This window comes from Furipterus horrens, unplaced genomic scaffold (assembly GCF_987537825.1).
Source record: "Furipterus horrens unplaced genomic scaffold, mFurHor1.1.pri manual_scaffold_11, whole genome shotgun sequence".
NCBI classification, from domain to species: domain Eukaryota; kingdom Metazoa; phylum Chordata; class Mammalia; order Chiroptera; family Furipteridae; genus Furipterus; species Furipterus horrens.
Window position 1 is genome coordinate 18013267 of NW_028327181.1, and position 18067 is coordinate 18031333.

Genomic DNA, 18067 nt, shown 5'->3' on the forward strand with positions numbered 1-18067 from the left:
TAGTAGTTTGGGGCTCTTAATAAAAAATTAGGAGATTAGTGAATGAAATAGAGTTAAAGCATATAAAATATTGAGCACAGATTTTAGCCCATAGTAAATACTCACTGTTATATTTTATTACTGTTTGTGAACGTTTTCTTAGTAGCACGTGTGGCTGAGAATGATGGCTCTTAATTGTCCACTATTAAAAGATTTTAGCTCATTGCAAAGCAACCAAGGTCTGCAGGGTTTTGCTTAGCTGCCAACTAGTGGCTGTGAGAAAGCATCATACACATTATGTTTTGAGCATCTTAAAAGAGCTGCATGCATTGAGAGCAAAGATGGAAGCCAAAGGTCCAGGAGCACTCCCACTCCCCTGCCTATTACGTGTGCCCCAGTTCTGTCAATAATGTCAGCCTTTCGGTCTTCAGTCACAGGAACCAGGACGCCACCGCCTTTGAGAATGTATAACCTTGGGCCAGTGACAACCCTGTGGGCGAGGCCCCTATCTGGAGAGCACTGAGGTGATCCTGGGACACCAAAGAATACTGAGTCCCCAGGCCCCCATTGCCCCTGGAGGGGGGCAGGGACACTCCAGTGAGAAATGACTCGAGGCCTTTCCAAACCTCCGGAAGCCAGCCCTCGGGGGCCCTCTCCCCTTTTGACTGCTGCCCTCCAGACTCATCTTAATTGGCTCACAGCAGGTCAAAGTTTCCCAGGGAAAGCCAGCCCCAGCAGTGTTTCTCAAACTTACCTATTGATGAGACTTACTGAGTCACTAGGTAAAATATCGAACCCTGGGCCTTATTTCAGATCTTTTGACATGCGCTCTCCAGGAAAGGGAGTTTGGAAACTTTATTTTCATAAGGAGCCCAAGTTACTTTTCAGGAAAGAACAAATTTGGGAAATTAGGCAAGGATTATTGTCTCATTTTTCCTTTTGCCTTGGTGTTTGTGGGTAGAGAATGGGGTGTGGAAGGTCTGTGAGCCAAGGTTATTGAAGACAGAGACTAAATGTGTTGTCTCTGGGATATGCTAAATCAAATCTCTTTTTGGCTTTCCTCATTTTATTATCTGGTAACGTATCAAATGATAATGCCATTGGGCATGGAGTGTGTGCGGGCAGTCTGTGTTAATGCCGGTCTAATTCTCCACTGCAGTCTGCTATCGTGCCTTAATGGGGTTTAGTGGAAGCAATGCAAATACAGGAGACAGAGGGAAACACACTTAGATGAATTTGTATCTGAGAGTTTGTTGATAGCGTGATCTTATCTTACACAGTCACTGGAGAAAGAAACCACTTATAAAACTGGGACCAACCAAATGATTCTTGGTCATAAAAACCACCGTGGTTATGCAAACCATGATAAGAGTAGAATTTCCGAACTCTGTCTTGAAATGCCTTTTTTCTTCCTTGATTATCTCTTTTATCTTGGCATGAATTAAAAATTTTCATTTTGAAAGTTTTGGTGGCTTCATTACTGAAATTTAAAAAGGTGCTGCCTCTTGTTCTACTACACTTAAATTAGATAATATTTTGTTTTATTTTTTTTTCCAGTTTAGTATAATAGGTGCGTTTTTTTGTTTGTTTGTTTGTTTTATTTTATTATCATGCTTGTCTATCAGTTGCAAGAGAATGTTTCAGACCAGTGAAATCTTATTATAAAGGAACTAATCAAATGCTCTTTTGTTATTAATGTCAGCAGTTGAGTTAAATGGCTGGGTCAAGACTGGTACTGCCTCAGTGAGTCTTTAGAGACAGATGTGCATTAGCGTTTGTGGCCAAAGGAGAAAAGGATAGATCTGCTACCAGGTACATGGATACAAGTAGTTGAAAAGGTCTTTACTGTCCCCATTTTCGCTGTGATCTTTAAAGGTCCAGAGTGTGAAGTGAAGAACTAACTGATGGTTCAGATGATTGGAGAGCCTGAGGTTGCCCAGTATCAGCGTGACCTTGTGAATGCCATGTGTTGCCACCAGCTCAGACATATAGATATCTGAGAAGATTGATTAATCTAATTGTAGTCATGTTCTGTAAAGAACTGTTATCTGTCCAAATTGTATTACTTGATGTCTAGAGAAACAAAATTTTTTTTAAATTCAGTATTTTGAAAAAATAAATTGATGGTAAGGGTACATATAATAAATGTGACACAAAGTTAGGAGATTTTATTAGAAAACCAGACCTTTGTTAAAAGTGTTCTCTTTACTTTTAAGTTAAAATAAAGAAAAAGAACCTTCTATTTAAAAAGATACACATCACTTTTCGTTCTCCAAAGGGTAGATCTAAATCAGATTCTGGCTCAGCCCTAGATCTAGCCCTGATGGGAAAATTGCTAGGAGAAATTCAGGTAGAAATCCCGTCCTCCTGTATTTGTAGTCTAATGGGTATCTATTCACTTCTACACCCTCCCACCTCATTTTCCTTCTCTTCTTTGTGGTTCTTGATAAACCAAAGTAACTAGGCTCACATTTTTTCCAAAATATGATGCAAATTTACAAGCATACAGGAAAAATTGTATAGTGAATATCCACATCTCACTACCTATATCCTGCAGCATTTTCCTATATTCTCTCTTTTTAAAAAATTTTTAATTGAATTTGTTGGGGTGACATGGGTTAATAAAATTATATAGGTTTCAGGTGTACTCCTATATTCTCTCTGTCACATATTCATCCTTCTAATCTATCCTTTTTAAAATACTTTTCAAGATAAGTTGTAACAGTACACTTATTATGCAGTATTTAAGGTTTTCTCTCTTCTTTAAATACAAAAGAGATAAGTTTAAATTTACAGAGAGTTGCAAAAATATTAAAGTTCTTTTACAACCTTCACCCAAGTTCCTTTATGTGAACATCCTACATAACTATAGAATAATGATGAAAAATAAGAAATCAGTATCATTGAAATGTTAATCTAAACTACAGACTTTATTTGGATCTCACCAATTTTTTTCACTGATGTTCATTTTCTATTCCAGGGTCAAGTCCAGGACCCCACTTTGCATTTCATTGTCTTATCTCCTTAAGCCTCTACCAGTCTGCAACAGTTTATCACTCTTTTCCTATCATTTGCGATCTTGAGATTTTTTTTTAAATCCTCACCTGAGGATATATTTATTGATTTTTGTTCTTGTTGTTTTTTATTTTTGAGAAAGAGAAACATTGATGTGAGAGAGCAACATCGATTGGCTGCCTCCTATATGTTCCCAGACTGGGGATCGAACGCACAATCTAGGTATGTGCCCTGACCAGGAATCAAGCCCTCAAACTTTTGGTGTATGGGATAATGCTCCAACCAACTGAGCCACTTGGTCAGGGCAGATCTGGACACTTTTAGAGAGTACTGTTCAGTTATTTTTTAGAATATCTGCCAGTATGGGTTTTTCTGATTTTTTTAAATCCTGATTAGGTTGAGGTTATGTATTATTGGGAAGGATACCACAAAAGTGGTATGCCCGTCTAAGTGTATCATATCAGGAGGCACATTGGTGATATTGGTGATATTGACCTTGATCATTTGATTAAGGTGGTAAGTCTGCTAGTAATTAATAAATATTCTATTCCTGCTTAAACTTCCACTAATTTTAGCATCTGTGCATTTTTCCTACAGCAGTTACTACTGTGGTGTTCTAGTGGTGGTTTTCTATTTCCTCGTTCTTTTTGTAATGAATTACATACGTTATTATACTTATTGTTATATTTATAGCATTTATTTGTATTAGTATAGACTTACGAATATTTCTTTTATTCTTTGGGTTATAATCTATTGTTATTTTGTTGCTCAGGTTATTCCACATTTGGCCATTGGGAGCGCTTTTTCACTGATTCCTTGCTCTACTGATGCACCATTCCCCTCCAGCCCCCCAAAAACATTCTCTTATTTTTGGGCACTACAGGATGATCCAGACTTGGTTTTTTCCTGCACTAGCTCTGGAATCAGCTACTCCGAGGAGCCCTGTTTGTTTTTATTAGAGAATAGTGTGCTAAATGTACTTACTTCTACTGAGGTTTCAATGCCTCCAGTCCCTTTCTGGATAGAGTTAGGAAAATTTTTTGTATGTATCATCAATCCATGCATACACACATAAAACTATTATTTCTATATCTGTTTATCAAAAACCATGAGTTTATATATACTAATGCCTCTGGGTCTAAGCCAGCACTAAAGAGTGCATTCTAGTATTTTTCTTTTCCTTATTGATAACTTCTTTCTCTTGACAGTGAGAAACCTGGCTCTCATGATCTACATTATATTTGCTTATTTCAAAATCGTTAAACTATACCCCTGTGAGAAACAAATTTTTCAGAGAACAACATTTGTGTACAGTTCTTTTTGTGTTTAACCTTAGCGTATCCAGTCAAAACACTTTTTCTTTGCAAAGTTACTTAGGTCAGCTCAATGTGGTTATTTATAATATAGTTATATTACTTTTGTCACAGTCTGCATTCTGTTTCCTTTCCCCAAATTCTGGTTGATTAAAAAAATTATATACACTAAAATTTACTCTGTTGAGTGCATTGTAGGATATTTAACAGCACCCCTGACCTCTACCCACTGGACAGTGAACACACTCTAGGATGTCAGCCAGTAGCACCCCCATCTCCCCAGTTGTAACAACCAAAAATGCCTCAAAACATGAGCAAAATTGCACCCAGCTAAGAACCATGGTTCTCACAGCCTTATTTGTCTAATTTCAGCAGAGAGTTGGAAACTGTGAGTGAGGGAATCCTAGGTGATCTTGCATGTTGTCTACTATATTCATCAGAGGCTTTTAACATATTAATCATAGTGTTTTTAAGTTCCCTGTCAGATAGTTCCAACATCTGTACCATATCTGAGTGTGGTTTTATTGATTACTTTGTGTCTTGATAGAGTGAGCTGGATGTATTTTTTCCTTGTTTTTGTAAATGTTATAATTCTTTGTTGAAAGCTGAACATGTGTGTAGGACGACAGATTGAAATTCTTTTCTGCTGCCCTGGCTGATGTGGCTCAGTGGATTGAGCGCCAGCCTGTGAACCAAAGGTTTGCTGGTTTGATTCCCAGTCAAGGCACATGCTTGGGGGGCAGGCCAGGTCCCCAGTGGGGGACGTGTGAGAGGCAATCACACACTGATGTTTCTCTCCCTCCTTTCCCCTCTCTCTAAAAATAAATAAAATCTTTTTAAAAATACAATAAAGATTAAAGAAAAGAAATTTTAAAATGTACATATCAAAAAACTAAAAAGAAACCAAAGCAGGAAGAAAATAAAAGGAGTATACACTCGGAAGAAGGAAATAGCACTGGGTAAGTTTCCCAGTTTTATGGCTGTAGGCATGAGTACAGGCCCCAGCCAAGGCCATGTAGGGCAGCTAACAATCTGGTGGAAAACCCACAGCTTTACTGCCTTAAAGAAGCAGAGGGCGTATCTGGAGACAACCAAAACTGCTGGAAAGAGAGGGGTAGGGGAAATACCAGAAAAGAGTTACAAATTCTGTATATAAACTCTACCTTAATCTTTCAGTGACCTCCGAGATCCATAAGCACTCCATTTAGTCCCTTTATACGCTCCCTACCCCCAGCAATCCTGTTGTCCATGTCCATGAGTCCTTTTTCCTTTTGCATACTCTGGTTTCTCTTCAGATCGAACAAATCTTTCACCTTTTTCTTGTTTTGATTATTTAGTGTCTTTAGTTGGTTTTCATATTTTTTTCCAGATGTTATAGTTGTTTTCAGCATGAAAATTGGTCCATTTGAAACTACTCCTCTGTGAACAGAAGTTGAGTGCTTTTTTAAACCCACTTTTTTTTTGCCTGTAAATATGATTAGGGAAACAATAAAGGGACAACTGTCTGTGCCTCTTTGTTTCTGTGATTTCTAAAATAAGAGAGAATTAAGTAGCAGACCTGGTATGCTCATGTTACTGCTACCAGTCTGTGGAAGTGCACAGAGTGTCTCTGTGTAGGTTTAGCCTTTTATCTTAGCTTTGGATCTCATCCCCTTGGGCTTTCATAGATGCTATTAGCCTCCTCAGAGAAGGAAAACTCTGACTCCAAAAAACCTCCGCTGCCTTGCGGCATACCTCTTCAGGGGAAAGGCTAAGGGAGTAAACCCCGACAGAAAATCCGGAGCCGGAGTCCCTAAGGCGGTTTGACGTTGTAGTCAACACCGGCAACTCCTGCGGCGCACCTGAAGCCAAGCTGTATTGACTCCGTCTTTCCCTTGGACCCTTCAGCTGCGAAGAGAGGGGGGGTCTGCTGCATGGGCAACAGCAGACCCTCCATATCACCCTGCCCAGGCTCTGTAGCTTCAACACGGGAGGAGACAGATACCGTGTCACTCCCGAGTCAGACTGCACAGCCATTCTCGGCGGTGCAGATAGACTCTTGGGAAGCTACACCATCGTCTCTCGAGACGGACGGCTGCCGACGACGATTAGCCTCCTGATCCCCTCCTCTATCTTCAACTTTACCCTCTACTGGCTCCCTTCCACTGTCATTTTAAAGTGCTTATGTCTCTCCTGTGTTAAGAAAAAAACCCTCCCCCCTCACTGCCTCCTCTAGCTACTATACTTTCTCTCTTTTCCTTGCAGTTTGTCTCCTTCCTCTCTCCTACTCACTCCTCAATACGTTCTTACCTTACTTGTCCCCACCAGTGTCTGAAATTGCTCTGACCAAGGTTACCATAAACTCATTGTCACCAAGTTCATTATCACGCCATCAGCTATATGCCAATAATTTCCAAAACTCTGTATTCATTCTGACTTTTCTGTACTTCACGCTAACTGCCTGTTCCTCATCTTTCCCTGGGTAGCTTATGTGGTTCTCAAATTCAATGTGTTCTATCATCTCTTTTCCTCTCATAATACTCTCCCCCCCCCCACTCCCGCCCTTTTAAAAATACACTTATTTTTAGAGAGAGGGGAATGGAGGGAGAAAGAGAGGGAGAGAAACATCAGTGTGTGTGTGAGGTACATCAACCGGTTGTCTCTCACATGTGCCCCAACTGGGGACCTGGCCCACAACCCAGGCATGCGACCTGACTGGGAATCAAACCAGCGACCTTTCGGTTTGCGGGCCAGCACTGATTCCACTGAGCCACAGCAGCCAGGGCTCTTTTTCCCCTTTCTTTCCTCCATATGTGGAACCCCCTTCTTTCTCACTTCCATAGCTAGTAGATCAGCAAGTCTGTTGATTCTACCTATTTGAAGAGCCCTGAACCTTCTCTCCCTGTCTCTTTGTACCACTCAAGTTCAAACCATTTTTCTCTCACCTCTGTACAGTCTTACCTGTTCCTCCTCCAATCTGCTGCTGCCAGAAAGATGCTTGATTTGGCCTGCTCACCTGCATGCTTTGCCCTTGCCTGGTCTGGTCCTCCCAGCCTCCTTGCAGCCTCACCTACTCCTCTTTTCCCCACACCCTGAGATTTCTTTCGGTGTATACCGAATAATCCTCTCCAAGCTCTCCTTTGCCTGTATAAAAGCTATTAATTATCCTAATAGTTTTAACTAAGAAGTCATTTCCTGCAGAGGCCTTTCCAGATCTCTGAAGAGCAGGTCACATCCCCTGCTACGTTCCCAGAGCCCCTTGTATTTGTTCTGTCCTAACATTCTTCACTTGCAATGATTCTTTAAATATCTGGCTTCTGCTCTAGACTCCGAGTTCCATGAGGGCAAGTTTCTTGCCTCTTATCTTCCTTTCTCTGACCTTTGCACCAAGCGCAGTGCCTGGCAAGTAGTGGGTACCCAAATGAGTTTTGTTTAATAAATGATTAAAGACAAGAATAGCTCCATATGGCAGTAGACTCTATTACTGTAAAATATAATCTCTTCTGTGTGCCACACTGCACTAATCTTATTTCCTAAAGAGGGATTAACTGACAGTTTGACATGAAGATGGAATCCAGCTGGCTTACTACAGTAGTAGATGGACACGTATTCTTCCTGTAACAAGTGCCTCTGAGTGCTTGTTTGATTCCCGGTGAAAATGCTTCATGAAATGGTAGCAGACTGTGTTGTGCCAGTTGAAAGTTACCACAAATAATTTTGAAAAGAATAACTTTTGGGGACTGTTTAAAGGAGGGCCATGAGATATGTACTGTTTTGTATATTTTCAGGAAGTGTCTGCCAAGTTGAGACAGGCTTGGATCCTTAGACATGCAGTAAGAAAGTCTTAACCTGGTTTGGGCGAATGAATCAGCAGTTTGCTCCATGAGCTTCGTTTCGGTTGTGTGCCTAGAGTGTGCCATGTGAAAGAGGAAGAAGTAAGGCAGCTTAGGAACCCTTTCCACTTAGAGCATGACGAGGTCTGTCTTAGCTAACACACTAGTTTTGGTTCATTTGCCTTTATAGCCTTTTGCTTTCACTTTCATTTGCTGTGTTCTTTGGGAGATTAAGATTTTAGGGAAATGCCCGGTATCATAATTGTAAAATGGAAAATGTAATTAAAGTGAAAATGTGATATCCGTTTCCTACTATTTCCGAGCACTACCAACTTCGTTCTGTCAGTCTCTGCATAAACTGCTCTTCCGGTGAGGATGAACGCCGGCTGCGACAGGGCTCAGAGTTCTGGGTGATGCTTGCTTTGTAGGCTTTTTGCACAGAGGTGATGTTTGTTCTCAGCAAGAAAGAGGTAATGACTCTAGGTTATATAAATCCTGTCTTCACTAGGAAAGTAAGTTCATCCTCCCTACCCTTTTCTGCTCCTGGTAGTTTGTAATTACAACCAAGTGTTCTTCATTTGCTTAGAAAATAAATTTTAAATTGAAAGATAATGTCATATGCCGTTATTTTTGGTATCATGATGTTATGAGAGGAAGTATATTTTAAATGGTCAATTCTTAAATAGAGGTGTTGAATAAACCTGTTTGACAGATGGTAAATCTTGCCTTTTCACTTTTAAAAAAATGTTTGCTGTAGAGACTTTCTTGGTCAATGAAACTAATAGTCTTCATTAAATAGAAGAGGTGGTGTTTCTCCTCATCCTAATCACACATCCCTAATACACTCCGACCAGGCAGAGCACGTCTAGTCTGCCCTCGTGCTTGCCAGCCTGGCCTGACAAGCCACATGTCAGGCTTGTAGCCTCAGGTACGAAGTGTGCTGGTCTGTGTTTGGGAGCCCCCACTATGGCCAGCAGTCCTGAGGAGGCAGTGTGGAAACTAGACCTGCAGGATGATAAAGGCAGTCAGAAGGAGTGCAGGAATACAAGAGATGTGGAAACAGCTTGTGCCAGTGTTCAAGGGACTCAGGAAATTCCGTAGGCAGCTTGTGTATAGAAAGCAAGGGAGGAGTATTACAAGGTGAGGCTGCAAACACACAGATGGTTGACGCTGTATCTGATTGTGTCCTTCCCTGAAAGTTGCCCTAAGACTAAAGTCTACATACCAGGTAATGAAGGTTCTCATCAGTCAGCCTCATCCACCCTTTAAAACCTCTTTTCTGTTTTCCATGTGCCCCATGTTTTAGTCACGCTAGGATTTCATTATTCTTTAACTTGAATGTCCATGTACCTTTACTCTGGGTATTGTCTGGCTGAAATGCTGTTTCCCACCTTTATTAGTCTTTATTAGTAAAGTCCATCTTAATGTCATTACAGTATGCTGTTGAGGCTTTCCCTGCTTCCTGAAATCAAAGTGTGCATGGCTTCTTTCTCTGTGGTTTGATATCACTTTATCATTCTAGTATTCTGATTAATTCCATCCTGACTTGTCTGTTTTTTATATATATGTATGTATGGCTTCCCCACTAACTATGTAGGTACAAGAGCCAGGCTTTTATTTAGTGTGTACTTTTTAGACCTAGATACAATAGGGGATCTGTGAGTTTTGTTTGAATTGCATCAAAGAGGTAAGTAGCAGTTGGTGATTTAGAAGCGTTTTTATCTGTGTCAAATGTTTCATCCCTAGAAATAATACATTGAACAAAATTTTTCCTGTGGTCCCTGTCTATGGAAGTTGTTTTGTATAAGTAGACTCTTCGGGGAATTGTTGAAGTGCCCTTGATTGGGAGAGAAGAGGAGCCTTGCCCTGGCTGGTGTGGCTCAGTGGGTTGAGTGCTGGCCTGCAAACCGGGGAGTCTCTGGTTCGATTCCCGTTCAGGGTGCTTGCCTGGGTTGATTGTAGGCTGGGTCCCTAGTTGGGGGTGCGTGAGAGGCAACCACACATTGATGTTTCTCTCCCTCTCTTTCTCCCTCCCTTCCCCCTCTCTAAAAATAAGTAAATAAATGAAATATGAACAGTGAGTAATGTTTATAAAAAAGAAGAGGAGGAGAAGCCTCAAGAGTGAGAGGAGTAAAACTCACCTTCTTGCTACCTTTGTTACTTCAGTGTTCAGTGTCAGATTTCCTTATCATGACCTTTTCCACTTTGTGCAGAGCATCTATTAAGAACATCTTCCACCAGCCGACCTGCTTCTCTGCCAAGAGTACCTGCCATGGAAAGTGCCAAGACCATCTCAGGTAATGACTTGTATTCAAAATTTCTTTTAAAAAGACTCTTCCAGCCATTTAGTAATGATATTGAATACTTTCTCTTTAGACTTAGTTGACTTTACGTGCCTCTTTAGTTCTTGAGTTATTTTTCACCTGAATTTGCCATATTGTATCTTCCAGGTTCCATAGAAATCATATGGCCCTGATTTAAAAAAACAAAAACTAAGTAGTTCTGTTTATTTAAAAAGTATGCGTTACGTGCCTCGGGTGGGTGAGAGGGGTGCTGACAACATAGCCTCGTCCCAAGTGGATGCAGTTGGGAAAGGTTGGAGTATTTACCCCAGGGTGTGTTGTGCCTGCTGTGAAGTCATTTCAGAGCACGTCCAAAGTTCTCCGGAAGCCAGATTTTTTCCACTGCTATAAAGCCATTCTGTAATGATGAATTTGACGGGCTTACTCGGTTTCTCTCCTAGAGTTAACTTCAGTTCATCACTTCTTCACATTATTTTCTTTTTGTGGCCTTTTCTTAACTTTTAGTAGCTCACCTAATATAAATTGGACTATGAAAGGAGAAAGTCCTGTAATTCTGCCTCCTACAGTTAACGTCCCACTTGTACGTGGACTTAAGATAAGCAGTTTTTATATTTCATAGCTCGGTCTTTAAATCAGTGGGGAGTCCAACCAAAATGATCACCCCAAACACCAGGTTCCAAAGTCATTTCCTGTAACAGAGTTCTTCCTATTCTTTCTCAGTCTGTTTTTTCTGTTTTATATAAAACTATGAAAAGTGTTCTCATTCAGTTTCATAGCATACCACTAAAAGATACCAAATAATAATGATAAAATTATGTCAGAATATGTAAGTGCATTTTTATTCTAATAAGATCCTGTAGTCTGCTTGTGGTTACCTAAAATCATCAGGAAAAATTTAACCAATAAAAGGGAGGCAGTTTCACTAATCGAGGGGAAATTATTGTTGTATAACATTGATTGCATTACAACCAGCCCAGAGGTGATACAGTTAATGGCTCCCTCGTATCCAGTGTCTTCTGAGGAAAGAGAGAATTTGTCTGAGGTCAGGAACTTTGTCTCATAGCTCATTTCTCACTGTGCTCAGCCCAGCGTTGGGAGCACCTGCTTGTACTCAGCACATCCTTGCTAGAAAGCTGCTTTTATTGTGGCTCTGTTATCAATAGCCAAAGGGATTGCTTCCACACAACAGTTTGAGCTTTCTATAATTCTAACGAGATACTATGTCTTACTATGCCAGACTTTCAAAGTAGGACTTTTCTGATTGCTTTTATTTCTCAGTAGCTGACTTGACATCTTTTGGTTTTCTGTCTCATTGATTTATAATTTATGTTTTCAAAAACATAGCCTGACCCAGAATTAAGTGTACGCGTATCTCTTTTGGGTCCCTTTAACAGTGTTTTTGGCTAAATTCAGAAGCGTCATGTTGATTTTAGTGGAGAATAAATAGTTGTCAAGTACTGCCTTTGGTTTTTAGTTGTTTTTGTGATTAAATTAATGTTTGCAGAGTACTTACTGTATGTTACATAGGAACTGTGAGTGTTACAGGGATGGGTAAGACACACTGCTTACTGTCGGGGGATATGAGGTTTAGTGCATATTTCCACTACTGCATCATTTTTATAACTTTTTAAGAAAAAAAATAAATTATTTTAACTTAAAGAAAATTTATTTTCTCTTGTATAGTAATTTCTGCTCTTTTTTGGGAACTATTGAAAAAATGTCTAAAGAACTCAGTTTAAAACATTTTTGCTATAAAATGCACAATGATTACTTTCAGTGTCTCGACGAAGTAGTGAAGAGATGAAACGAGACATCTCTGCACCCGATGGAGCGTCACCAGCCTCTCTTATGGCTATGGGCACCACGTCACCACAGCTCTCCCTCTCCTCCTCTCCCACAGCGTCCGTGACCCCCACCACGCGAAGCCGGATAAGGTAGAAAACAGTTAATATTGATGCATTACATGCGTCTCTTTCCTGGCCTTTTAAGAATAAATGATTAAGTTATAAAGTAATGCATTCAGACACTGATTTTTTTTAAAAAAATCTGTGTGTTATTAAGTATTTCTTGATCTCCTCTTCTATACCCAGAATTGGGTAAGATGGTATAGAAGTAAAACAAAGTTAAAGAGATAGTTTCTTTCCCCAAGCAGCTGGTGTTTTTGTTTCTGTTTTTGGTTTTTTAAATTAGAGAATGGTTGAATACAAAAGTAAGTATTGTGAAATTCAAATACTAGGGCTGTGGGTGGAATGTTAGGGAAGTTTAGAAAAGTGGAATTTGAATGGGGATGGGGGTTGGACAGGACGGTCAAGGCCAGCGACGAGGGAATGTACAAAGGACGAATCAGCAAGCAGGGGGTACTGCACGCAGAGAGGATGGGCACAGAAAGCCAGAGGAAGGTGAGTACCTACCGCATCGGGGCAGTGGGAGAAGATTGACTAGGCAGGGTGTGGCTGAGCAGTGGAACCTCTTTAAAGTCAAATTGAGTCACTTTGATGTGGTGGTAGCTATAAAGTGGGGTAAATAAATTAGTATGAGATGATGCAAGGATTACTCTGAACAAAGTTGAGGAAAGCAGCTAAAGGATATTGTTTCTGTGACAAAGTTTTCAAGCGTGGACCTGGGTGATAGCAGTGGAAAAAGTGAAGGGAGGGTTGGACGCAGGAGGTTTTTCAAACAGAAATATGATTAATTAGAAAAGGAATGAAAGAATGAGAGCTACCAAAGGTGGCCCTGATTGTTTAGATTGGATGCTCAGAACATGAGGCTGTGTTAATAATTGAGAAACAATACATGAAAATGTAGTAGTATATTTTATTCTTATTCCTGTTTCTCTTATGTCAGAAGTTATTTGGGACTAAGAAATATTTATAATTTAGAAGAAGATAATAGATGTCAAAATTTAGCATACATTGTTTATAGGAATGAGGAAAAACTCATAGGCGGAATTAAGCATAAAAAGGAATTAAAAACAATTAAGACGTATTAGGAATTGAAGGCAGGATAGGGATGGGTTTCAGAAATTTAGCCATGTACTAACTTACAGGTTTGAGGACAGAGTGGATATTTGGCCTCTCAGACTCAAATTATATACTTACTTTTAAAGTAAAGCCCTGCCTCTAGGGGACAAGCCTCTTAGAATAGTGGTCCCATGAGCGGTGCACCGTTGGGGTAAGTAGGGCTGCAGTCATGCGGGTTAGTCGCTCTCTGCCCCGGCTGACCAGGGGGGACTGCTGTTCGTACTCGTCTTTGTACCTGTGGGAAGGGCACCTGGTTCTCCCACTGAGACGCTGTGCTCTCCTGGCCTTTGTTTCCTCGTCTTACAATGAAGAAGTTTTAAGAGACAACCCGCCAACTCTCAAGAGGCTCTTTTCTGCAGCTTCTTATTGTGTCTATGAAGTTTACTCTTTCTTTGATTCTTGCTATGCTGTTTCTATAATAAAACAGATCTGGTGTGAGCCAGAGGGAACTTTTCACATTGATTATAGTAGATACTTTGATTTTAAGCATGATGGAGACATTTTTTAGGGGTGGGGCTTGCATTCATTCACTTATCTTAAATTTTTAATCTTTATTCTCTTTTTCTATATTCAGTAGTGTTATAACAAACTTCTTTGAACCATTTAAACCAAAGCAGGAACATAAAAGTATATTTCTTCATGGCAACAGTCTTAACTGCATATTGAAATATTTTTGTGTTTAATTTTGGTTCTAAGATACAGTAAAAATTGGTGCTTTTTCAGTGTACCTCTCAGTTGGAAAAGCTTCAATTCTAAATGTGTATTCTTTGATTTCCTAACGTATTCTGAAGAGTAAATACAGACAGAAATCAACGCGCTGAAGAATACTAAGCCACTTGTAATGTAATAACCTCTAGGGCACTTAGTGGGCTTAAGTTTATGGAACTTGGGACTGGAATCTCTCCTTTATAAAATAAGCATTTAAAAATAGGCCAAGTTTTTACAAGTATGCCATTTGTCAACAAGCAGGTTATTTTACAAAGCTTCCCCTCCAGGAATTCCTTAATGTTCTGTTCTACTTCTAAAGTAGCTGCTGGACAGGGGAGTTTAGTGTTTAATGAGTAGGATACAGTTGGATGCCTCCCTTGCTCACAAAATCTTTTTTTGATTCAGTGTCTCGTCTGGGGCAGGATATTTATTCTGCCTCCAAGGCAATTAACAGTGCTCTAAAGTGTCCTACGTATAATTTTTAAAATGAGTTACATTGAATTTTCCCCCCAAGCTTCTATAGTATGTCCATCCTATAGTAAACTCTGAAATTCCTTGCGGGGTCAGGGCCCTGTGTTGTTCACAATCCCTTGTCCAGCAGTTGCACGTTGCCTGGCACAGTGGTGCTCAATAGCGGGTGTTGAATGAGTGAGGTCACAGAAAAATTCCATTTTCCATGCAAGGTAAAATTCTAATCATCTACAGTCAACAAAGAGCGTACAACTTAGCAGTAACACACCTGAGATAGTGTGTGGATGTTTATTGCCATCTTTTGTCTTACTTGCTTTTCCTAAGCACCTCGAAGGCAGGAACTGTGCCTTATAATTCTTCTCCTTGCATAACATTGTCTTTTGTATTTACAATAAATGATTTTTTTTAAGGTGAAATGATTATAGACATAAAGGTGGAACCAAAATGAGTAAAATAAAACCAGAGCACAAAGATTATGGAAAGGTAAGACATTGAATGAAAGGCAGCGCTGACGGTTTTCAGATACTGCCAGTATCAGGTTGACTTTTCCCCCTTCTGAGCATCCTGAAATGCATTCCATTAATTGTGAATGCATGTGTACTGCATCTTCACCAGCTTTCATGTGGGTAATGAGTAGAGTCCCTCTCTTCAGATAGCAGAAAGTCCTGACAGTGGTGGGTCTCTGGGGACCCGGTAAAAATTGAAAAGTAAAATCACATGAATGAAAAGCTACATGATGCCTGTGGATTCTTCGTGTGTGCATTTATCCTCTTCAAGAACGCAAACCGATGCTGTTCTTTTCTGTTTGTTGGATTTCTGGTTGATAATGGTGCTCCAATAAAAAATATTTCAGCTTCGGGTTTCTTATTTTCATTCATCAGGGAAGAAAGGAAGGACCCTCTCTCAGCCTTGGCAAGAGAATATGGAGGATCAAAGAGAAACGCCTTGCTAAAGTGGTGTCAGAAGAAAACAGAAGGCTATCAGGTAACCATGGTTTTTGTCCCACATGAGCAATTGCCAGATCAAGTACTGGGGTGTATATTTACTACATCTCACATTAGAAATGATGAGTCCTATACTGAATTTCAGGAATACATTTAATCCATTGAAAATGTACTTGGAATTCGGTGGTGTTACTTAAACAAGTTTCTTACTTTCCAGAGTAGCGCACCTTTGCAGTACTGTTACTCGGCTGTTGTAGCACTTTCGTATGTAAGTCCTGGTGAAAATGCTTTTGTCGAGGTCTCATCTGGACTTAAGAGTGAAAGTATGTTTATTTTACTTTAATATTTTAATTATTATGTTTGAAGTTTTCCTTAGGCCTAAGTTGTTTTCGTAATATTTCCCCCTTCCTACTGTGCTGTATTTGTGCCCTAATCATTTCGCATCTGGACTATTTTAATAGCCTGCCCTTTCCTCCCCTGTCTGTGTCTGTCTCTCCCCTTTCGCTATTTTATTTTAAGTGATGTTAAATATGATATTTAGAGAGGAAATCCTCATTCTACACACAATAGAAAGCTCTAAAATATATCCACTAGACTGCTAAAAAGTATAGTTAGATTTTCGGTGTCCTCACATATGATTTTAGTTACAGAGACTCTTCCCAGCCTTCAGCCAGTGTTCTCAGTTGCCTTTCATATTTCGGTGCAACCACACAGAAATACAGCACGAGAAGGGTATTAAAGTTCATATTTTTGATCTCATTACATGAATTCTTATCTCACCAAAATGACATATAAGATCTAGCTATAATATTTTCTGATAATTTTTATGTAAAAGAGTTAATAAGTAGTGGAGGACCAGATTAAGATCTGGCATAAGGAAGTCCCTTTTGGACAAATTCATACATGACTTCAAGCAGTGATCTTCAGCTCATTTAGGCGTAGAGAGCCAAGTGTACTGGAATGGACTTTCAATTCTCAGGAAGTCATAGTAATCCATGAGCATTTGCTAAGTGTCTACGTGTCTCCAGCTTCCATTAGGTACAAAGGAGACGAGTAGTGTTGGCAAGAATGTGGAGAAATTAGAATGCTTGTGCACTGCAGTGGCTGTAGAAAAAAGTGTAGCGGTTACTCAAAAAATTAAACATAGAATTATTATATGATCCAGTAGCTCCACTTCTAATGTATATATACCTACCCAAAATAATTGAAAGCTTAGACTGGATGAGGTCATTTGTACATCCATGTCCATAGCAGCACTGTTCACAGTAGTCAAAAGATAGAAGTGATCCAAGTGTCTAGCAGATGGATAAACAAAGTGCAATATACATATACAGTGGCATATTACTCATCCTTAAAAAGGGAAGAACTTCTAACACATTTCACAGATGACGAACCTTAAAGACATTGTATTAGATAAAATAAACCCTACGCAAAAGAATAAATATTTATGAGTCCACTTATATGAGTAGCCAGATTCATAGAGACAGAAAGTAGAATGGTGGTGCCAGGGTTTGGAAGCAGGGACCAGTGAGAAATTATTGTTTGAAGAGTACAGAGTTTCAGTTTGCAAGGTGAAAAGGTTCTGGGGATAGGTGGTGGTGATGTCAGTGTACTTAACGCCACTGAACTGTACACTTAAATATGGTTAAAATGATAGATTTTATGTTAATGTGTATTTTAACACAATAAAAAAATTGTTAGCAAAAAATAAAAAGTAAATGATTTGGATACAACTAGATAGAAAATCAGCAAGGGCATAGAAGACTTGAACTATATACTACGTATATAAACTATATACTAACTAGACCTATAAGATTTCTGTGGTACACTCTACCCAAAAACAGCAGAGTATACATTCTTCTCAGGTACACAAAGAATATTCCAGTATAGGCTATATGTTGAGTTATAAAATCAGTCTCAATATACTTTAAGAGACTGAAATTATACAAAGTATTTTCTGATCACAGTGGAATGAAAGTGGAAATTAATAACAGCAGGAAAATTCACAACATACTAAAACTCTTGGGAGGTGTCGGAAGCAGCTCTCAGAGGGAAATTTATAACTATAAACACCTGCCTTAAAAAGAAGAAAAATCTCAATTCAATAACCTAACCTTTCACCTTAAGAAAGTAGGGGTAAGGGATAAAAAGAGCAAACTAAACTCATAGCAAGCAGAAGGAAAGAAACGATAGAGATTAGAGCAGAAGTAAAGGAAATAGAAACTCAGAGAAAATAAAATGAAACTAAAATTTGGTTCTTTGAAAAGACAGCAAATCAACAAATGTTTGGCTAGATTGACAAAAGAGAAGAGAAGACTAAAATTACTAAAATTAAGTAAAAGAGACCATGACCAATAATTTTAGAGGAAAAAAAAGATTAAAAAGGAATACTATGAACAATTGTATGCTGGAAAATTAGATAACCTAGATGAAATGGACAAATTCCTAGAAATATGCAAACTCTCAAAATGGACTGGAGAAGAAAGAAAATAGACCTGTAGC

General features: G+C 39.4%; 1 protein-coding gene across 2 annotated transcripts in view; it reads left to right on the forward strand.

Moving 5' to 3' along the window:
• SPECC1L (sperm antigen with calponin homology and coiled-coil domains 1 like) overlaps positions 1–18067 on the forward strand; it is a 121247-nt gene that overhangs the window by 66837 nt on the left and 36343 nt on the right. For both annotated transcript variants that reach the window (XM_090257387.1, XM_090257386.1), the window contains exons 11-13: positions 10333–10416; positions 12200–12356; positions 15503–15605. In XM_090257387.1, the coding sequence (XP_090113513.1) occupies positions 10333–10416; positions 12200–12356; positions 15503–15605 (344 nt within the window). The remainder of the gene's footprint in view (positions 1–10332; positions 10417–12199; positions 12357–15502; positions 15606–18067) is intronic.